This window comes from Podarcis melisellensis, assembly GCF_964234715.1.
Source record: "Podarcis melisellensis genome assembly, chromosome: 16".
Taxonomy (NCBI): domain Eukaryota; kingdom Metazoa; phylum Chordata; class Lepidosauria; order Squamata; family Lacertidae; genus Podarcis; species Podarcis melisellensis.
In genome coordinates, this window is record NC_138533.1 from 5,244,331 (window position 1) to 5,267,637 (window position 23,307).

The 23,307-nt window shown below is 48.0% G+C and overlaps 1 protein-coding gene and 1 long non-coding RNA gene across 4 annotated transcripts in view; both read left to right on the forward strand.

Moving 5' to 3' along the window:
* LOC309358770 overlaps positions 1-23,307 on the forward strand; it is a 104,714-nt gene that overhangs the window by 7,367 nt on the left and 74,040 nt on the right. The gene's annotated exons all lie outside the window — the stretch shown is intronic.
* OTUD7B (OTU deubiquitinase 7B) overlaps positions 1-23,307 on the forward strand; it is a 42,353-nt gene that overhangs the window by 4,370 nt on the left and 14,676 nt on the right. Inside the window, exon 1 of one of the 3 annotated variants that reach the window (XM_081891383.1) lies at positions 8,386-9,566. The exons of the other annotated variants lie outside the window; for them this stretch is intronic. Coding sequence (XP_081747509.1) covers positions 9,408-9,566 — 159 coding nt within the window. The 5' untranslated portion in view covers positions 8,386-9,407. Of the gene's footprint in view, positions 1-8,385; positions 9,567-23,307 lie in introns of those variants that run through there. 3 annotated transcript variants of the gene reach the window in all.

Below are 23,307 nucleotides of genomic sequence, written 5' to 3' on the forward strand. Positions count from 1 at the left end.
GATTTCTACCATTGATTATCTATCGCTTAATGACAATGGTCTCCAAGTGGTTGTCAATAAAAATGGGTTAAAATAATGAAAAGAGAGCTCAGTTTAAATGCCTGCTGGAAGAAAACAAAGTTTGGAAGTTCAGCAGGGAAGGGGGCCCGTCTGACCTCAACTGGAAGGGAGTTCCATAAAATTGGTTCTTGAAATTCTCTCCCTCCCCAGATCCTTCCTCTTCCCCCTCCTGCTGGCTTAAACCCTGCAGCCTTGATTCTCTGTCCCTCTTTGGGATCCTTCCGGGTACCCCTGCCCCCACAACCCCCCCCACTTTCCCATCATCCTTCTGCCTTGCAGCTTTGCCTCTCTTCTGGACACATCCTTGTTTTTGCCTGTTTTGTCACCCCTTCGGTCGCAAATCTCCTTTGTTTTCACTCTTACTGGAGAAGCCGGTGTTGTGGTAACCTCTAAACACTTGTCCTCAACCCCCTGGGGCGCTTCTTAACTTCCCTTGTTCATAAAGGCTTGGCTTGGCGCCTCGAGCTTTGATGCAAGATTTAATTTGTGCCTTTAATTGGCGGCACTGAAAACTTTCCCTTTCAGACCGGCCCACGGTGATGATGAGAAGGGAGGCTGCGATGGGGAGGTGCCTCCCCGTTCCCCTCTTTCAGGATTGCATTTTAGCCGAGGTTGGGGGCGAGAGAGTGTTCGTGGGCGGGTGGGTTTTCTGCTCCTGGTTCAGCGACACCTTTTTTCCGACGGTGTGCAATAAAAGATATAAAAAAAGCCATTGCAATTGTTCTCGTGACGCCGGACTAGCGCTAAGTTAATATTTATCAAGCTGCTCTGTAACTGTAAGCGCCGGGAATGTGCATCAGATGTTTTCGTGATCCCGGGCCAGACCTGTTGACTTGGAAATTGCAGCGCAAACAGAAATGTTAGCAGTTGCTAATGACAGAGGGCCTGTGTCATCCCCTCATATTTGTAATTGATAGGAGTAGCCGGAGCACACGTTAAGGCATTCCTGGCCTGGTGTCTGCTCCTCTGCACTAACTCGCCACTGGTGTGCTTTGTGCATTATTAGCAAGTGCTGTCTATGTTATCTGGTGCCTGGAATGCCAGGTTTTGGATAGCGGAGAGCAGCCTGATCAAATTGCCCCGCCCCCGAGCTGCGGAAAGCCTGGGGAAGCCCCATCTCTGAGCTTGGAGGAGGGACGTGCATTTTAAGGACCACAACTTGATAGTACAGTGGTGCCTCGCAAGACGAAATTAATTCGTTCTGCGAGTTTCTTCGTCTTGCGGATTTTTCGTCTTGCGAAGCACGGATGCACCCTGGTATTAACGGTTTTAAGAAAACGGAAACAAACTCGCAAGTCGTTTCGTCTTGCGAAGGAAGACCATAGGGAAAATCGTCTTGCGAAGCAACTCAAAAAATGAAAAACCCTTTCGTCTTGCGAGGCATTCGTCTTGCGAGGCATTCGTCTTGCGAGGTACCACTGTAGGGCATCAGCTTTGCATGCAGAATGTTGCAGGTTAAACATAAGAACAGCCTGCTGGATCAGGCCAAAGGGGGCCCATCTAGTCCAGCACCCTGTTCTCACAGGGGCCACCAGATGCCTGTGCAAAATACCCAAAGTCAGGAATGAGCCCAAGAGCCCTCTCCCCTCTGGTGGCTTCCAGCAATTTGTATTCAGAAGTACTGCTTTCTTCACCTACGGAGGCAGAGCAAAGTCACAGTGTGGGTAGTAGCCATTGATGACTCTGTCCTCCGCCAATTTGTCCGTACAAGTTAGTGGCCATCACTGCCTCCTGTGGGAGCAATTCTGTAGTTTAAAACTGCTTCATGAAGGAGGACTTCCTTCTATCCGTCCTGATTCTTCTAGCATTCAATCCTGGCATCACCAGGTAGGGCTTGGTGAGAGGTCTCATTTGGTGAGAGAACCTACACTGGCTCCCAGTACGTTTCCGAGCACAATTCAAAGTATTGGTGCTGACCTTGAAAGCCCTAAACTTCTTTGGTCTAGTATACCTGAAGGAGCGTCTCCACCCCATTGTTCTGCCCGGACACTGAGGTCCAGCGCCGAGGGCCTTCTGGCAGTTCCCTCGCTGCAAGAAGCCAAGTTACAGGGAACCAGGCAGAGGGCCTTCTCGGTAGTGGCACCCGCCCTGTGGAACACCCTCCCAACCAGATGTCAAAGAGAAAAACAACTACCAGATTTTTAGAAGACATCTGAAGGCAGCCCTGTTTAGGGAAGCTTTTAATGTTTAATAGGTTATTGTATTTTAATATCCCGTTGGAAGCCGCCCAGAGTGGCTGGAGAAACCCAGCCAGATGGGCGGGGTATAAATAATAAATTATTATTATTATTATTTCAAAACCCCAGGGAGCGTCTGCCAAATGCGGAGCTCGATGGACCAAGGGACTGACTGTATATGGCCGCTTCCTGTTTTCTTCCCTATCTGTTGCATCTAAAGTGGAAAGAGAGATGTTTTCTTCCTTTATAGCACTAAAACTCATGGACATCCAGTGAAGCTGAATGCTGGGAGATTCAGGGTGGATAAAAGAAAGGACTTAATCATGCACAGCATCGTTAAACTCTGGAACTCCCTCCCACAGCAGGCAGTGATGGCCACCAACTTGGATGGCTTCAAAGGAGGATTGGGCAAATTTCATGGAGGGGGAGAGGGCTGCTGAGGGCTTCTAGCCACTATGGCTGTGCTCTGTCTCCACGGCCAGAGGCCGCAATGCTTCTGAATATCAGTGGCTGGAAACTAGAGGACTCTTGTACTCTTGTACTGGTTTCCTGAAAGAGGCATCTGTTTGACCACTTTGAGAACAGGATGCTGGGCTAGGTGAACCCCATTGGCCTGATCCAGCTCCAGGGCTTTTATGCTTCCAGCCATGGAGAGTTACACAACATGGTCCTTTCTTGAACGCACCTTTGGTATGGTGCATGAGCTCCTTTCGTTCCGAAGGTCCGTTCCAAAGGTCCGTTCTTAACCTGAAACTGTTCTTAACCTGAAGCACCACTTTAGCAAATGGGGCCTCCTGCTGCCGCCGTGCTGCTGCTGCACAATTTCTGTTCTTATCCTGAAGCAAAGTTCTTAACCTGAGGTACTATTGCTGGGTTAGTGGAGTCTGTGACCTGAAGCGTCTGTAACCTGAGGCGTCTGTAACCTGAGGTACCACTGTAGTGGGAAAAGGCTCACGTGGCAGATCCTACACTGTGTGTGTGTGTGGATCTAGTTGTTGCCATTCCTTAAATGTTAGTTCCTGCGTTTGAGATGCAAGTGAAAATGTCAGAAGGAAGGTGCCGGTCGCCAAGGTAGAAAACATTTTCTGAACCCACAGCTGTTCCTGACTGGGTGCACGCTTGCAGAGGTGAATATCACTGTGCCAGTTGCTAAAGTGTTGGTCCTGGGAGACTGGGGTTCAAATCTCCAGCCAGCCAGGAAGCTCACCTTTGACCGGTTATGGTCTCCCTCTGCCTAACCGGCTGCGCTGGGTTGTTGTGAATATAATATGGGGAAGTGCAGGAAAACCAGGGGCGGAGAGTCTCAGGCAGTGCAACCCTCTAGGCCTCCTTATTGCCTTTGTAACTCTCCAGTTCTTACATACCCTCCATGGACACACCCCAGTTTTTTTACCTGGCGCTTTTTTGACTGCTGGGATGATAGCGCTGGGATGATTGACTGATACCTGATAGCGCTTTTTTGACTGCTGGGATGGAATATAGAGAGGTGTGTATGAGTTCCTGCAGACAAAGATAAAATTCACATTCACTACTCCACCCACTTTTGTCTCTCGTCACCCACCACCATCATGTGGCCCTAGGAAGGATGCCCCAGATGGTTTGGCTGGCTCTTCCCCAGGCTGCAGGGTCTTGAAGTATGCAGGTGTTTTGGGGGTGATGTGCGGGCAAGTAGGGTCTTGTCCCCTGTGGGTTTTGATTTGGCTTCTTGCAAAGGCCAGGTGGTTTGTTTGTTTTTTGCCAGCTCTCCTCTGTGACCTTGGCTAGCTACTGCATTTGGGCAAATGTCTCCCTTGGGCATTCAATTTTAAAAAAAAATGTCCGCAGTTGAGCAGGTTTATGCAGGAGATGCATTTGTTCCGGTTCTGCTGATGTGCAGAACGTGGCCTCTCGCAGGACTGGGTGGGGAAGGGCTGAAGATCAGTGGTAAAGTCACTGTAGAGCAGCTGCCGGTCAGTGTAGACAATACTGAGCTAGATGGGCCAAGGGTCTGACTGATATAAGGCAGTCTGTTTATGCCAGCTTTTCATTCACAATCATGAGGACTGGAATCTTGACTATTATTTTAAAGGGAAGGTCCAGAGTTCAGTGGCTGAGTGCTCATTTGCAAACAGAAGGTCCTGGTTCAATCCCAGTTAGGTCTGGGAATGTCCCCTTGCCTGAAACCCTTGAGAGCTGCTGCCAACCCGTGCAGACAGTATTGAGGTAGATCTGTATAAGTCTGTATGTTTCAGCATACTGTGGGACCTGGAGCAGGAATAGCTTCATGCTTCTCTGTCTCCCCCACCATTTCCAGCAGCAGAAGTGGAAATAATTTAATCAGCTTCACGATGAGATGGCTGGGCCTTCCTAGGTGCTGGATGGCATTTCTTAAAAGCTCCCCACTGGCAGGGAATGCATCCTCACCTTCTGCCGCGATAAGTCCACGGACTTTGATTCTGATGGATGTGACTAACCTGGAGTGATGCAATCTCAGGGCTTGGCTGGCGAGATTTCTGTGCCTTCGGCAGGTAAGTGCCTGCCACAGCCAAGCCCTGTTCCTCCGCGAGGGACGCCCCCGTGCGAAACAAAGCCTGTGACCTTAGCTCCAGAGAACCAGCAGCTCCTCTGCTGCATATCAGGGCTAGATTGTCCCAAGAGGGTAGGGCCCAAACTGATGGACTTATCGAGAAAGGAGATTCCAGCTGAACATTAGGAAGCACTTTTGGACGGTAAGAGCTGTTCGACAGAAGGTGGTGGACGACTCCTCCATTGGTCCATCTAGCTCAGTACTGTCTACACTGGTTGGCAGAGGCCTCCCGTGTGTGACACAGGTGTTCTGCCACTGAGTCACAGGTCTTTCTGTTTAAATGAGCCCATTATACAAAACCATGAGAACTAAAAGTGCTATTTCTAGGGGACCAGAGGAAGCTACGTTTGTACTGAGCCACACTTTCGGACCATCTAGCTTCATATTTCCTGCTATGTTGAGAGGCAATGGTTTTGCGGCATTTCTGATAGCGGGGGTGTCCCCAGTCCTACTCAGAAGTGTCTTCAGGAACTGAGCCCTGGTGCCTTCTGCATGCCAAGCAAGTGCCCTGCCACTGAGCTACCACCCTTCCTCTTAGCTCCATTGGGTAGGCTCTGCTCAGGGTCCCTTTACGGAACCTAACTTTTTCTGTCAGGGTACTTGCTTCTAGGGACGCAGGTGGCGCTGTGGGTTAAACCACAGAGCCTAGGACTTGCCGATCAGAAGGTCGGCAGTTTGAATCCCCGCGACGGGGTGAGTTCCCGTTGCTCGGTCCCTGCTCCCGCCAACCTAGCACAAGTCAAAGTGCTAGTAGATAAATAGGTACCACTCCGGCGGGAAGGTAAGCGGCGTTTCCGTGCGCCGCTCTGGTTCTCCAGAAGTGGCTTAGTCATGCTGGCCACATGACCCGGAAGCTGTACGCCAGCTCCCTCGGCCAATAAAGCGAGATGAGCGCCGCAACCCCAGAGTCAGTCACAACTGGACCTAATGGTCAGGGGTCACTTTACCTTTACTTGCTTCTATCCCTGATTTAAAAATGTGGGGTTATTTACTTATTTATTGTTTGTTAGATCTGGCAGTCACTTGTTATGGATGGGTCTCCATATTTATAAACATACATATATTTTATTGATATTATTGCACCTTTCCTCCAGCAAGCTCAAGCTGGCAAAATTCTCCTCCCCACCCCATTTTATCCTCACAGTAACCCTATGAGGTAGGTTAGGTTGAGAGTGAGCAGCGTTCGAAATCAGCCCAGGTGCATTTTGCGACTGGTGCGGGCCCAGTTGTGGCCACACGGCGATCTCTGGATTCCAGGTTGGCAACTGGGAAAAGCAAAATGTCACAGAAGGATCTGAAATAGTTTCTTTGAAACTTGAGTTAGTTTTATTCTGGATTGTTTTATTTGATTTTTTTTAATGTGTTGTAAATTGCTTTGAGATTTGTTATTTGAAATATAAAGCGGTATAGAAACAATAATAATAATAATAATACCATTGGGGGGGGGACGGTGCCTAGGCATTCCATTGTGGTGACCGCAACTTAGGTTTAAGGTGCCATTTGGTGATTAGATTAGATATCTGAGTTGCTACCCCTGGACCACTCTGTGAGCTTCATGGCAGAGTGGGGATTGAAACTCAGGTCTCTCCCTCGTCTCTCTCAGGTCCTCCTAGTCCAATACAGTGGTACCTCTGGATGCGAATGGGATCCGTTCCGGAGCCCCGTTCGCATCCAGAAGTGTGCACAGGTCATGCTTCATCATTTTGACCATCTGCGCATGTGCGAGCGGCGAAACCTTGTAGTAACTCGCTGTGTTAATTCCGGGTTGCCGCAGCGCACAACCCAAAAATAACATATCCTGAAGCTACTTCAAGCCGAGGTATGACTACTCCTACTACACCACATTTGCTCTCCAGATAAGCACATTATAGTATTGGAACATTGATCCAAAAGCACCTGCAATTCATTAAAAAATACAAAACAACTTCCTGTCCTCCCCATATAGCAACTACAGGAAGCTTCGGCTGTTACCGAGACTGAAAAGCGTCCTTCCTGGATGTGCTTTAAACGACTCTGGCACTTGTAGTTAGGAAGGTCTGCCAGGTATTTCATCAGGGATTTTACTGACGTTTGATTTGGTTTGTGTTTTAATTCACTTGATGGACCGCTCAGTAGCCAAGAGGATGGCTTCTAAGCGCCAGTATGTCTGTGGTTGTGCTGCTGAGGTATACCTGTGGGGGGGGGGTAGTTGAATATTGTGTTCAGTGGCTCGGGGAGCCTGCCCCATCAGTCTTTTTCAGGCCAGGTCGAGCATCCGTCAATGCATTTTTACTGATGAGTAAGATTGGCAATTGCAAGGAACTTAATTCAGCAATGCAGTTAAAACAATATACCACATTAAAGCAAGCCCAGGGGAAAGCGTGATGGAGGTTTAAAAGAGCAGTTGAAGTTACTGCCACTGCCCACCAGTGGAATCTCTGCCTTTTTCCGTTTAATAATAAATATATGTTCTGTATATATGTTGTGCAATTTTCCAGGGCTGGTATCAGCCTGCAGCATCCTTGGGGACAGAGCCAAGGCTTCAGTGCTTTGGCAAAGTGTTGGCAGGCAGGTAGACTTCCAGCTTCTCTTCTACTATGTGGGCCTGGGATGTAAGAAGTGCTTGCTGGATCAGGCCAAAGACCCACTGAGTCCAGCATCCTGTTCTCATAGTGGCCAACCAGATGCCTCTTCCAAGAAACCAGCAAGCAGGGTCTGATGCACAAGAGCGCTTTCCCCTCCTGCGGTTTACAGCACCTGGTGTTTAGTAGCCATCTCCTCCATTAATTTGCCTAACCCTGTTTTAAAGCCATCCTACTTGGTGGCTATCACTGCCTCCTGATGGAAGGAGTTCCATAGTTTAACTGTGTCTCTGTGGGAGTCTATTGTATTTAATTATGGGGTATCAGAGAAAAGCAAAGGCAAACCTAGACAGCATATTAAAAAGCAGAGACACCACCTTGCTGACAAAGGTCCGTATAGTTAAAGCTATGGTTTTCCCAGTAGTGATGTATGGAAGTAAGAACTGGACCATAAAGAAGACTGATAGCCAAAGAATGGATGCTTTTGAATTCTGGTGCTGGAGGAGACTCTTGAGAGTCCCATGGACTGCAAGAAGATCAAACCTCTCTATTCTGAAGGAAATCAACCCTGAGTGCTCACTGGAATGACAGATCCTGAAGCTGAGGCTCCAAGACTTTGGCCACCTCATGAGAAGAGAAGACTCCCTGGAAAAGACCCTGATGTTGGGAAAGATGGAGGGCACAAGGAGAAGGGGACGGCAGAGGATGAGATGGTTGGACAGTGTTCTCGAAGCTACCAGCATGAGTTTGACCAAACTGCGGGAGGCAGTGGAAGACAGGAGGGCCTGGTGTGCTCTGGTCCATGGGGTCACGAAGAGTCGGACACGACAAAACGACTAAACAACAACAACAATCAGAGTTTTTAGGGGGCTAACCAGGCTGGGTATAGCTGGGATAGCAGGCTTGTTGGTTTCTGAATGTCTGATTTTGATTTTCAATTTCGTCGTTCTGTATGGGACATAACAATAAAGATGATCATATCATATCATGTTGCGTGTTGCTATTGGGGCTCATAGCCACTGGAGCTGCTTCACCCCATTATTGGTTGTATGGCTTAAAAAATGGCTTCAACCTTGCAATAAAAGCATAAAGTGGATGCAGGAGGCCCGATGGTCAAATTCGCTAAAGGAGTCATATCGGTCAGGTGATCAGTAGAAGTGATGTCGCAAGCCATAGCACATGGCCTTTCATGATGCACATCCAATCATCCTTCACGATCCAGTCATGGTCGCCAAGGAGTAGAAGAACCGTAGAATCCTAGAGTTGGAAGGTACCCCAAAGGTCATCTAGTCCAAGCCATGGCGATACAGGAATCGCAGCTAACGAATCCCCAAAAGGATTTAAACCTCTGTTTAAAAAGCTTCCAGAAAGGAGAGTCTGCCACCTTCTCAGGTAGTTTGTTCCACCGTCAAAAGAGCTCAGAAACTTTGCCAGCTGAATCCGTTGGTTTGGGTCCTAACCTTCAAGGGTGCAAAGAAGAGGGGCTATGAACAGAGAAGACTTTCGGTAACTCAAAGAGTGGTGTGTGTAAAAGAGTTTGCATGGAGCAGATTAAATTCATTCCGTGAAGAACCTCCATGCGGAGGTGAGCAAATAAGCATGAATGAACTGGTGTTTACAAATGGCTGAAACACGTGGCTGTCTGTCTGTTGAATGTGTTGTTTGGAACATACGGTACTTCCTTGAATGTCGTCATCCTCTCTCTCTCCCCCCCCTCCTCTTCGAAGCAAAACTCTTGCAATCTCTCCACGCTGCCTTCCATGTGATTCTGGCGCTGAGGGAGGAAGCCCCATTGAACCCAACAGACTTTCCTCTTGCCGCAACAGGCTATATAGGGTTGAGCTGCCAAGCTTCTGTCCTCCTCCTGGCAACACCTGAGCTGGGTTTTTTTTTTTTAAAAAAACCTCTAATACTTCCATGCCAGGATGTTGGTAGCTGCCTTCAGTTTGGCGTTCTGTCTCACCGTATTCACATTTCAAGCTCCTGCTGTATTTGGTTTCCGTGAGCCTCGAGCCGCAATATTAATTTTCTGGTAGTAGGAAGATGAGAACGTACGAAGCTGCTTTCCCACCGGATTGGATCGTCGGCCTGTCTAACTCCACGTTTTCGGAGGTGGCTCTCCAAGGTTTGGGGCAGGGTGCCACCCCCACTACTACCTGGCGATGTCTGTGGGGATTGAGCCTGCGACCCATTTCGTTGAAGGTAGGTCCTCTGCCCCTGAGTTTACAGCTTTCACTGGGGTTACTTGAGACCTTGAGTCCCTGACAGGGACCAGAAAGTCCAGGAACACGCCTTAAGATCTCGGTTCTTGTGGTTCTGAGTAAAAAAGCTGATTGAAAGGAGCGTAGAGAGTTTCTTTCTGCTGACTCGGACCCATGGGTATGTCTAGCTCAGTGTTGCCTCCACGAGCAGGCAGCTGCTCTCCAGGATTTCAAGCAGGTGTCCAAGCCAGCAGGGACTGAATGTGGGTGCCACCTCCTCATGCGAAGCAGATGGTCTGCCACTCAGCTGTGGCTCTTCACCTAAAAATGAAGCCGGATTCTACTCCTCGTGAATTAAAGGCTGATTTTGTAGGGACATTGGAAGCTGAGCTGCGGACATTCCCCAAGAAGAGACTGTCTCTGGTGACTTGGAGAAATGAGACCCAGCTCCTCCAATCCCCTTTTCTTTTGCTATGCTGTGGAAGGTGGGGGTTGCCACAAACCTGGAGAGGAATGAGCCCAGAATACCACCCGCTCCTTTCTCCCTGAAAGCAGCTACAGCTATAGGTATCTTCCAGATGCCATCTAGATCTTCCTAGACTGCATCTTCCCTTGCCATCCCTGAGGATTGATTGATTGTATTAATATCCCACCTTTTTGTCCATGGAGCTCAAGGCAGCTTTCATGGTTCTCCCCCCTCCCTCATTTAATCTCCACAACAACCCTGCGAGGTAGGTTAGGCTGAGAAAAGACAGTGGCCGGCCCTAGGTCATGCCCAGTGGGCTTCATGGCAGAGCGGGGATTTAAAACCCTAGTCTCCCAGGTCCTAGTCCGGCACTCAAACCACTACACCACCCCTGGATCCTTGGCCACGCTAGTTCCCGGGGCTGCTGGGAGTCCAGAACATATGCAAGGCCCCACATCAGCTACCTGAGTCCTAGTTCTCCCTTCTCGGCAGTGTTAGAAACTCAGATATATAAGATAGGCGCCAAATGGCTCCTTAAACCAGGGTTGCAGTCGCCAAAATGGAATGCCTAGTTGCCATTTCGGGCCAGACGGCTCGGAAGTCGTATTTTTCAGTGCGGCTTTTTGGTTTCCTGAAATTCATTCTAACTTAAGGTTACCAGATTTTTTTCAATGAATCCGGGGACACTTTTCAACTTCAGTAGGAATGATTGGATTTTGTCAGGGGACTGAGTTGTAAATCTAGCGACGTCTGGTAACCAACGTCTGTGCGGGTAAAAGATAACGGATAAAGTCCTACAGGATGTGTTGCTCATGTGTGAATACAGTCCAGATCCAACGGTCCCCAGGTATGCACCTCCAGATGGTGGAGACGCCAGGTGCTATCCTGGCCATTGGGCATCTTCACTTGGTCACAAGTGGCCGGTAAAGGTAAAGGGACCCCTGACCATTAGGTCCAATCGTGGCCAACATAGGGGTTGCGGCGCTCATCTTGCTTTATTGGCCGAGGGAGCCAGCGTACAGTTTCTGGGTCATGTGGCCAGCATGACTAAGCCACTTCTGGCGAACCAGAGCAGCGCATGGAAACACCGTTTACCTTCCCGCTGGAGCGGTACCTATTTATCTTCTAGCACTTTGACGTACTTCCAAACTGGTAGGTAGGCAGGAACAGGGACCGAGCAACAGGAGCTCACCTCATTGCAGGGATTCGAACTGCCAACCTTCTGATCGGCAAGTCCTAGGCTCTGTGGTTTAACCCACAGCGCCACCCACATCCCAAGTGGCTGGTAGCCCAGGGCAAAATGTGCCTGGTGAATTGTGAGTGCTGCTTCTTGATTAGTGAGCTTGATCAGCAGAATTCCCCCCCCCCATCTGCTGTGATCTGGAAGGGAGCTTTTTGGGGGAATTCTGTGCATGTGATTGTAAAGGAGAGAGCGGAGACTCGTAGTCCTCCTGAGCTGGAGAAATGGTTGCCTTATGGGAGCGGCCTCCTCTGTGCTCAGGAATGTGGGAAAGGGTGCGTCAGGCGACCTCCTTCCCCATGCCAAGAAGATGCTGAGAAGAGGGTGAAGCAAACTGAGGCAGGGAAAACATGCAGCTTTGCAGCTAAGCCCACAAGGAGTTGTTGGTCCTCCCGAAGTCTCATAAACAGGGGTGGGGGCAGCGAACTTTCCCAGCGCTTTGTTTTCCTACAGGAAAGCTTCCACAAAAGCAACAGTGAATCTGTGCTAATGTCTATTGCAAATAAATATGCAGGTTGGCAATTTCAAAAGGTTCTTAGCTTTGCTTCCTAAATATGTTTCCTAAGAACGAAAACACAGCAGAGGTTTGCGTGGGAAGTCACGAAACAATGTGACTATTTGAAGTCCGTTTGTAATAATTTGGAAATTCAATAAAATTACATTGTATATATAAAAAGAATTAGATGTGTTACCTCAATACTGAGCTGGGTTCAGGGTCTTTGTACAGTGGTACCTTGGTTCTCAAACGCCTTGGTACTCAAACAACTTGGAACCCAAACACTGCAAACCCGGAAGTAAGTGTTCTGGTTCGCGAACTTTTTTTGGATGCTTGAACGTGCTTCTTTTTGACTGTTATGCTTCCGATTTGAGTGCCACACTTCTGTTTTGAGTGTTACACTGAGGTCTGTCAATTTTTGCTATTTTGCTTTTTTGTTTTTGTGGCTCTTTTTTCGTTTTTGTTACGGTGTGGAACCCAGTCCAGTTACTGATTGATTGATTGATTGATTGTGTGACTGAAGTACATTGTTTATTGCTTTCATTTTATGGAGCAATGGTCTCGTTAGATAGTAAAATTCATGTTAAATTGCTCTTTTAGGGCTTGTTTTTAAAAGTCTGGAACGGTTTAATCCATTTTACATTACTTTCTTTGGGAAAGCGCGCTTTGGTTTTGGAACGGACTTCCGGAACGGATTAAGTTTGAGAACCAAGGTACCACTGTATTAATTTCCAAACCTTTACCAGCTAAGGTCCAGGGGTGGCCTGAGCCCTTCTATCCCAGCTTGACCTCTGAGATCAGGGACGGCCAACTCCTAAGAGGCTGCAATCTACTCACAGAATAAAAAACTGGCCGTGATCTACCCCTTTTTTGGGGGGGGGGTTTCAGGTCAAAGTTGTTGAGGCTTTTTTAGGGAGAAAGGGGGAAAGTCGCTCACTGCTAAGGAAAGGGAGCCAGCGATCTACTGCAATCTACGAAAACCTCCTGAGGATCTACTAGTAGTTCGCGGTCGACCTGTTGGACATCCCTGCCTGAGATCATCAGCAGGAGCATTCGGTCATTCCCTCAGTTGGTGAGGCTTACTTGACAGCAGTGAGAAAATGAGCCTTCGGTGTCTTTGGCACTGTCCTGTGGAACGCTCTGCCACTAGACATTCGGCAGATGCCTTCTGCTTCAACATTTTAAACTCCTGCTGAAAGCTTTTCTTCCAGGCTCGTGCAGGCAGTTAAGAGCACGTCCCTCCACAATGGAAAATTGACATCTTAGGACTTCCCATAATAGGCATCTGCTTGGCTTCTGCGGGACACAGGGTGCTAAACTTTGGCTTGATCCAGAAAGGAAGCTTTTTGTATGACCTCCGTCACCCCGCAGAGGTGAGTCTGGCACCTTCATCATATGGAGAATGTTGACTGCTGAAGGCAGACTCACCTCTTTGCCCTGGCTTTTGACATTTGAGGTGCGTAGTTTTAAGTCCCACCTTATTTCTGTGATTGTAAACTACTTTAAGCTGTTTTCAATATTTTAATGGTTGTAAGCTGCCCTGGGACCTTGGGGCAAAGGTTGGGAAATTATTATTATTTTTAAAAAAAGAAATATTATTATTATTGTTGTTATTACTATTACTATTTTATTTTATGCCTGCAAGTTCTTTCCCCTTTTTGGGTTTACCGCCATGAACGCCACCTTGAATTTCTGTTTTACAATTGTAAGATGACCAGCTTCTCCCCTCTTCCTTTTTGTGATACATAGTTTGGGCTATTTTGGACACACACACAAGCCCCGACTCTTGGGTATATGCGTCACTTGTTCTAAGTATGACACAGATAATAAGTGTCATTGAGTAGTGATTTGGAGGTGGGGGAGGGCCATGGAGGGGGGAAAATACACTCTGCTCTTGCTGCCTCCTCCGCCCTGTATGGTGTCATGAAACGTGACTTATGAATCGTAGCAACAGGCAGATTTATATGGAATTGTATCAGCATAACTGCTTTTTTTTTATTTTGGTGCTGAGTTTAAGGCAGCTGGAATTCTGCATATATGCCTCTTTGCACCCTGGAAAATCTTACTTGATGGAAAGAAATCCTTGTGCTTTAAAAATCTCTTTGCATGTGTGTGAAACCTGCAGGATTGCTGATGAGAAACTGCATGTATTTCTTTATTGCAGTGGATTCTAGTCCTCATGGTTCTGAAGAAAGGGCCGGCCGGTTTAAACAGGAACAGAGGTACCTGCCTTATTCCATGTCACACCCTTGATCCATTTAGCTCAGTATTTTCTGCGCTGATTGGCTCTCCAGATTTTCGGTCGGGGAACAGGCCCAGCCCCACCTGCAGCCGCCGCGCATTGAACTTGGGACCTCCTGTATTCAAAGCACATGCTCAGCCGCTGAGCTTTCCGCCCTTCCCCTGCAGAAGGTTAACAATCATCTACGTGTAATCCTAGAAATATTTTTTCCAGCCTCGGCTGCATTAAGTCATACTTGCTTGGCCCTGCCTCATGCCTGAGGAATGACTCGTCACTGCTGCCTCAGTGTCCCTGTCTCTTAAAAAAGAGAAATGGACGCAGGACACCCTCGCTGATTCCTCGTTAATCCAGGAGACTTGGTGTAATTAGCCCTGATGAGGTATTTGACAAAACACGGTGGCCCCGTGAGCTAGGGATTCTGCTTCTCCCGCCCTCGCCATATGACAAAGCACCTTGAAGACCTGACTAAATTGAGCTATTTATAAGCAGGGTGTCTGCAACCTGTGAATTGGAGCGCCTGTGAGTTCCTGAGCCTGAACGCGGGAGGGCCTTGCTGCATGCAGCCTTGGAGCCGTATTTGCTTCGGTGATGTGCCACGGGGGCTGGCGGAAGGGGCTGTTTGGGAGAGTGAAAACCCTGTAGCTATTAAGCCAGAGCAGGTGACCTCTCCCCTATTGCATGCTGGCATGGTACAGCCCCAGCGGACCGCACCGCGTGACACCTCTGACTTGCTACAGCCGAGGAACTTTCTGGAGGCTCTCCCGCTGTGAGAAGCCAAGTTACAGGGAACCAGGCAGAGGGTCTTCTCGGTGGTGGCACCCGCCCTGTGGAATGCCCTCCCACCAGATGTCAAAGAGAAGAAGAACTACCAGACTTTTAGAAGACCTCTGAAGGCAGCCCTCTTTAGGGAAGCTTTTAATGTTTGACAGACTACTGTATTTTAATATTCTGTTGGAAGCCGCCCAGAGTGGCTGGGAAAACCCAGAATTGTAGAGTTGCAAGGGACCCTGAGGGTCATCTAGTCCAGGGGTCGGCAAACTTTTTCAGCAGGGGGCTGGTCCACTGTCCCTCAGACCTTGTGGGGGGCCGGACTATATTTTGAAGGGGAAAAATAATGAACGATTTTCACCCGCCCGCAAAGAGGCCTGAAGATGCTTCGCTTTACCTGTCTCAGTTGTCCCAATAGCTGTAGTTGGGCTTCTCCAGCCAGGCAGGCGCTGTGGCAGGGTAGGAGGCTGTGTCAGCCGGCGAAGACAGAAGCAGCAGCCCCAGCGGAGGATCCGTGGGTAGAGGTAGGGGAACCGGGGCGTCGCCAGAGCTTTTACCCACTACCTGCTGCTTCCTGAGAGGCACCGCAGAGAAGAAGACAGAGCCGCCCACCAACTTGCAATCGGCCGCCGCGGCCACCGCAATAACCCGCCTGAACGAGGAATAAAGGAGGGAGGGATGCGGCAACGAAGAAAGCGTGTGAGGAAGCGGCACGGAGAAGGAAGGAAGGGTTGGCAGATGGAGGCAGAGGGAGGAGGAGCAGGAGGAAAAGGCAGCAGCAGCTGGTGTCGTGTGCCCCCTTCACAGCGCCACCCTGCTGAGGCGGGTAAGCCAACTCCCGCCAGCGACGGGGCCCGGTGTGGGACAAGATTGCTCCGTCTCTGAGGAGAAAAGCGCCGCCATGTGAGGGAGAGGGAAAGAACGCGTGCTGGCGATCCACATGGCAATTCCCGGCCAGTCCACGGGCCGAACCTAGAAGGCAGTTGGGCCTGATCTGGCCCACGGACCTTAGGTTGCCGACCCATGATCTAGTCCAACCCTCTGGTAGCTAAAGAATCCCTGGTTTGTTTGGCTCTACAGTGATACCTCGGGTTACAGACGCTTCAGGTTATAGACTCCGCTATCCCAGAAATAGTACCTCGGGTTAAGAACTTTGCTTCAGGATGAGAACAGAAATCGTGCGGCAGCAGCGGGAGGCCCCATTAGCTAAAGTGGTACCTAAGTTTAAGAACAGTTTCAGGTTAAGAACGGACCTCCAGAACAAATTAAGTTCTTAACCTGAGGTACCACTGTAATTTGAACAGAGGAGAGGAGGAGAAATGTGGGGTGTAATAATGAAGACTTGGTGGAGGCAGTTGTACCTGGCTGTCATTTTCAGGTCCAAAAGGAAGCTAAAACTACGACCTTGAATCGAATCTCATTTCTGCCATAAACTGGTCAGGTCAACCTTGGCAGGCTACAGTCTCTTGGTTTCGGTCTTGGCATTGAGCCCTGGGGATGATAATTCTGGCCTACCTGTCAAGGATGATGTAAGGATGATGCTAAGGAATGTAAGGAAGCTACAGGAGGTGCTTAGAAAGCATTGCATAATTTCTCATTTTTGAAATTACCGTAGTGCAAGGTTCAAGGTCCTTGAATTAATTTGCAAGGCCCAAACAATTTAGGTCCAGCTTGGTGACTTCCTGGACCTTCGTTCCCCAAGTCGGTGAGGCACATTTGGCAACAACAAGAATCCGAGCCTTTGGCACTATTGGCCCAATCCTGTGGAACGCTCTGCCACTAGATATTTAGCAGTCGCCTTCTGTGCCAACTTCTCAATGCCTGCAGAAAACTTTCCAAATTCTGCCAGATCTTCGTAGGAGATTAAGAGCACATCTTTCCACAACAGTTAACTGATGTCTGATTGTGTCTTGTCAGCCCAAGATGACGCTGTGGTTTTTCAAGGAAGTAGTCAAGCACATGTCAAGGAAAATATTACTGGTGCCTACTTGCGCTTTTCCTCCCTGCCTTTGATCATCCTAAATAAAGCAGATTTGTTGGGTCCTTTTCTCAGAGTCCAGGCTCAACCCTTCCATTGATTTGAGGCCAGTCTTCCAGCAGGCTGGCTTCCTGAATTCTCTCTCCTGTTCTCCCCCCTCCAGTGTCGTCGGAGGCTACCTATTTTGACTCGAACTTGGGTTTCCTATGGTATGTGCCGCAGTGCTCATTTTCGAAAGCCTCCAGTGTTGTCTGGAGCTGATTAATTCGAAAGGTTGAAGTCCTTGGGCCGCCATATGGTTGAGTTTAAAATAATGGATTTGGAGGAGATAGGCTGAAGGTTCGTCGTGTGTACAGATGGGAATTGTGTGTGAGCGAGGGAGAAACTTCAGAATGTGGCTTTTGGAGGAAGCAGCTGAAGTATTGCTGAGGATTTCGTTTTTTTTAAAGAGACGATTGCGAGCCCTTGTGGCTATTGAGAGGAAACTGCGGGTGGAGAGTCTCAGGATTATATGTCTTCTGGTTACAGGATTGGTTTATCCACCCACCCCTTCAAGGACGCTGCAGCCACAGCTTGGCGTGTCCTCCTAAGATGCAGCAGCAGGGAGGGCCACAGTTTGATTCTCTACTCTTGAGAAGAGAGAGCAGAACAGGTTTCCTGTAGGATGCTTGGATGAACTGGCGAGGAAACAGGGGCAAGAGTTTGGCACTGATGCTCAGAGGAAGAAGACTTCCCAACCCAACTTCAGTCAGGGTTGAATTTGAATTGTGAGACCGCCCTCTCGGCTCCCGGTACCTTCAGCTTTGTGTGTGTTTTCTGCATTTATTTCCCAAATTCTTTCCTCTAAGCAGCTCAAGGAGGCATACATAGTTCTCTCCGCCCCCCCCCCCACATTATATCCTCACAACTACCCTGTAAGGTAGGCCAAGCCATGAGTGAGCTCCATGGCTGAGTGGAGATTCGAACCTGACCTCCCAGACCCTAGTCCAGCACTCTAACCCAGGCATAGGCAAACTCTGGCCCTCCAGATGTTTGGGACTACAATTCCCATCACTCCTAGCTAATAGGACCAGTGGTCAGGGATGGTGGGAAATGTAGTCCCAAACATCTGGAGGGCCGGAGTTTGCCTATGCCTGCTCTAACCACTATGCCACACTGGCTCTATGTGTGTGGATGCAGAGAGGGGGGAGGTAATTGACACATGCTTTTCAAGGTCCGACGTAATATCAAGGTGCGCCAGCTTTCAAACGCATCTGCTAGGTATTAAATAGGCTCACTACATGCCATTTGCTCGATCGGCTGACTCGGATCATGTCCCCTTGCTCGGACATGATCAATCCGGTCGTTCCCCGTGCTGTAGGCTTTTCCGTCTACTCGTTGGGTCTCTGGAGGAGTCTCTGCTTCACACAGAGACTCCTTTCTGATGAGGCAGCGTGCTCAGAAGTTCTGTGCAGAAGTGCTCAGAACACAAACTCAGCCAGAAACACAGAGCAGGAAGCACCTTCTGAAGCAGAATTGCTCAAAGCCCAGGCAGGCTTGTGTAGGGAGATCCGGTCCTTCAGACAGTTTGGGACCCAAGCCATATAGTATAATAGCACAATTCCCAAAGTGGATGGCACTACTCTCTTTGGTGTTTGTGTGTGATTCTCTAGGAAGCTCGTCCATTTTCTTCAGTTAGTTAAATATTTTTAATTGGATATTGAATAAATGTGCAATTGATCATTACTACTTTGAATTTTATTGTGTTACTAACTTCCTTGGTGGGTCGTATTCTGAATAATGCTTTTCACAGGGTAGTGGGCATTGGGGGCGAGTTTATGGAACCAAGGGAGCAGTGTTAGAAACTCAGATATATCAGCCAGGGGCCAAATGGCTCCTTAAACCAGGGTTACAGTCGCCAAAACGGGAGGCCTAGTTGCCATTTGGGGGCCAGATGGCTCGAAAGTCGTATTTTTCAATGCAACTTTTTGGTTCCTGAAATTCATTCTGATTGTGCAGATAAAATATTGTTGTTGTTTAGTTGTGTCCGACTCTTCGTGACCCCCTGGACCAGAGCACGCCAGGCCCTCCTGTCTTCCACTGCCTCCCGCAGTTTGGTCAAACTCATGTTTGTAGCTTCGAGAACACTGTCCAACCATCTCGTCCTCCGTCGTCCCCTTCTCCTTGTGCCCTCCATCTTTCCCAACATCAGGGTCTTTTCCAGGGAGTCTTCTCTTCTCATGAGGTGGCCAAAGTCTTGGAGCCTCAGCTTCAGGATCTGTCCTTCCAGTGAGCACTCCGGGCTGATTTCCTTCAGAATGGAGAGGTTGGATCTTCTTGCAGTCCATGGGACTCTCAAGATAAAATATAGCGGACTGAATTCTACAGGATGTGTTGCTGATGTGCAAAAACAGTCAAGATCCAAGGATCTCTAAGCGTGCGTCTCCAGATGGTGGAGACGTCCGCCGCCATCCTGGCGCCCACCCAGGTGCAAAATGCTCTGCAAGGGAGTGATGGCTTGAAAAGGTTTGGGAACCACAGGTGTATATAGCATCTTGCAAAAAGACCTACCAGCCTGTTAGCATGGCTCAATAAAAGCCTGCCACTGGTAGCTCACCGCTCGTTCGGACAAGAGACCTGCAGCTAGGAGATGGCCAAGCAATGTGCGTGTCCGAGTGGATTTTCTTTGCTTCCGGGCTGCGCTTGCTGGCATTGAGCTTGTGGTTTGCACCCTCCTTGCGCCCTGCTGAGTCACTGGGAGATTTTTGTTTGTATCCTGCTGATTGTGAGTGACAGGGCTATCTTTACCAACGATGCTGTCATGTTGCCTTGGCCGCTCAAGGCAAGCGGATTCCTCCTGGGGCATAAGCGGGAGAACCTTGGCTGAAACCATTTCGGCCAAGTCATGTTGTGACACAAGAAGTTGCCTCCTAGTGAGACAGACCCTCAGTCCATCTAGTGCAATATTGCCTACACTGACTGGCAGCCGCAGCTCTCCAGGAATTCAGGCAGGGCACATTCAAGACCTTGATTAGAGATTCTGTCGGGGATTGAAACTGGGGCTTTCTGCATGCAAAGCAGGAGCGTCTTCCCTGAGCTACCCCTGAAAGTAAAGTCAAGGTTCTAGTCCTCATGTTTCTGAATAAAGTGCTGAATTAATAGGATTATTTAAAAATTACAGAATTCATTAGCATAGAAAGGTTCCATATTCGAAGTCAGACCATTGAGGTCCAGCTGGCTCAGTATCGTCATGCCTCGGTTGTAAATATTAAGATTATACCAGCGAGAATGAGTCTTTCTGCAAAATAATAATAAAACAGATTTAAACCAAGTCTTACTGACTAGTGATTTAAATCGTGATTTAAATAGATTTGATTTAAATCAAATCCACCCTGACTTAACGTTGAAAGTGAAGTTCAAATTATTGGATTGCTCAGTTGGTTAGAGCACGGTTGGGAATGCTGTGTATTCCTGCGTTGCAGGGGATTGGACCAGGAGATCCTCAGGGTTCCTTGCAACCCAATGATTCTGTGATCTTACTGGGTACGATTCCCTCTGGAAAAGAGGTATAATGGAGAAAATGACACATCATTTGGGATTTTGATAAAGGCTAGAACCTCCAGACACTTGGCTGACAAAATTGCTCTGACTTGGACGCCGCAGTTGATACAGGTCCGGTGGGTGTAACTTTGGCCTCTCGCTTGTCCTGTGTTAATGGATGCTTTCCAATTTGTGCCGCCCGAGGATGTGGGCAGGATCCTTGGGAAATGTGAGAGCCGCCACATGTGCGCTTGATCCTTTCCCTTACTGGCTCATCCAAAGGGCGAGTGAAGGCCAAAAAATATAATCCAGAAACAATGGAAATGTTCAAATGATTCTTTATGTAGACAAAGATTAAATGTAAGGTATTGGTTGTGTTTAGAATAGATTTATGAAAGATTTAGAAAACTTATTGATTAGAATATTTGTGAGAGATTGTATGGGGAAAATACGGAATAACAGATACAATCTTGCTTAAAATGTATTTAGGAAGTGCAGTGTAAGCGATGGAAGTCGGTCAATGAATTTTATTATTGAGATATTTGTAGAATAAATTTGGAAGAAACTCTTCCAACTTTTCTTCTTTATTTTTTCTTTTTTTCTTTTCTTGCTTTTTTTCTCTTTTGTTCTTTTTTTATATGTGTGCTTATCTGAAATATGTAGGTATATATGTATTTGCAATATTTTGCTTATATTTTGTAATAATTATGTTAAATAAATTATAAATTATGTTAAAAAAGCAAAAAACGAAAGGGCGAGCGGAGTACAATTAAATGCAACAACAACAACAATAATAATGGATTTGGCATTTTTTATTACAAATAAAGCAAAGCTATCATTTTCAAGACGACTTTTGTCATGACATGAACTTGGCAAATCTGGAACTAGACTTCATAATCCGAGAACGCTGGTATTCTTTTCTTTGTTATTTTTTCCCCCCAAGTAAATTTTTATTATTTATTTTAAATATTCTTTTCCCAACAATTCTTATTATCACAATATATTCCTTTTGACTCTGCCGAGTCTTGACTTCCCTCCCTCCCTACAGTTTATTTATCACATTCTTATCACGTATATTATTCTTATATCTCTACTATTTTACATTGAAGGTATTATTCCAGTCTTGCTAGTGTCTTTAAGTTTTTACAGTTCTCCTTTAAGTATTCAATAAATTTACTCCAATTGTTCTTGTATCTCTGGTCCTCTTGGTCCCAGAACCGCCCTGTCAATTTGGCAAATTCCGCAAATTCTGTCATCTTCATCTCCTGGATGGTTGGTATATCTTGTGTTTTCCATTTTTGGGCTGGTAGGGTTCTTGCGGCGGCTGTGGCATACATAAACAGATTCTGATCTTTTGTTTTAATCTCCCCTTTTCTTTGTTATTTGAACCCATGTGCAACTGTACTAATTCTACCTGCCCATTTGATAATTTTGTTTTTCGTCTTTTCATTTTCACCCGACATCTCTGTTCTCGGTACGTTATAAAATGAAATTTTAAAAAAGAAGAAAAGGTTTACCAAGAAGGGAAGAGGAGGTCCGTCTGCACCATTTGCCAAAAGCTGTATAAAGAAAGGGCCAGACGCACTTCTCTGGGGAGGGGGTCCCGCAATTTAGGGGCCGCCATGTTGTTGTTGTTGAGTCGTTTAGTCGTGTCTGACTCTTCGTGACCCCCTGGACCAGAGCACGCCAGGCACTCCTGTCTTCCACTGCCTCCTGCAGTTTGGTCAAGCTCATGCTGGTAGCTTCGAGAACACTGTCCCACCATCTCGTCCTCTGTCGTCCCCTTCGGCTTGTGCCCTCCATCTTTCCCAACATCAGGGTCTTTTCCAGGGAGTCTTCTCTTCTCATGAGGTGGCCAAAGTCTTGGAGCCTCAGCTTCAGGATCTGTCCTTCCAGTGAGCACTCAGGGTTGATCTCCTTCAGAATGGAGAGGTTGGATCTTCTTGCAGGCCGCCATAGAATCATAGAATCATAGAGTTGGAAGAGACCACAAGGGCCATCGAGTCCAACCCCCTGCCAAGCAGGAAACACCATCAGAGCACTCCTGACATAGAGAAGCCTGAATATGAGATTCCTGCATTGCCTGGGTGGGACTGCATGGCCCTGGTGGTTCCTTCCAACACTAAGTTTACGATTCCATGGCCCGCCTTTCCTGCCTTGCAACCCCCGTCCCCAAAGGCGTTTGCTGGAAATCTCTGAGCGGTGGCAGCTGTGGAAACACTTGGGGAGCTGCCATCTGCAGGCTTCACAGACCATTTTTGCCACATAATTTATAGTTTTGCTTTTCTGGGAAAACAAGAGTGGCGATGCAGCATCCGTCCTCCCTGGGTGTGTCTGGAGTGCTCCCTCTCCCTTGTTTGAATTGGCTTCTCCTGGAGCTTGGTTTTCTGGAGAGCCTTCAGATAATCCTGACCGCCTTCTCCACACACGGGGGAAACCAGAGTTCAAGGCTGCCCAGCCTCTGTTTCTGCCAAACAGACAAACAAACAAGCAAACAGACAGACAAGAGTGCTAATTTGCAACTGCTGTTTTGCAGCAGCTGCCTGAAGACCTCTGCTTTTGCGACTGCTGTGGGGAACCTGCGGTTTTCCAGATGTTGCTGGACTCTCCAGCGCCCGCTCTGTCGTCCTTAACTAGCCAGCCAGCATGTTGGCTGGCAGGAGCCTGAAGCCCAACAGTATTGGGGTGGCGAGGCTGGCTCCAGCCGACCAGAAGGTTGCCGTTACCACCCCACGTTGCTTTTCACCCTTTGCATAAGTAGTACCCACACTTTTTTGAGAGGGGCCACTGTCCTCTTGGTTCCATCAACTTATCCTGTATAAAAAGCATTATCCAGAAGAGCGGTTTGCATGACCCGCTAAGAAAAAGAATACAGTGGTAACTCAGGTTACATAAGCTTCAGGTTACATACGCTTCAGGTTACAGACTCCGCTAAACCAGAAATAGTACCTTGGGTTAAGAACTTTGCTTCAGGATGAGAGCAGAAATCGTGCTCCGGTGGCGTGGCGGCAGCAGGAGGTCCCATTAGCTAAA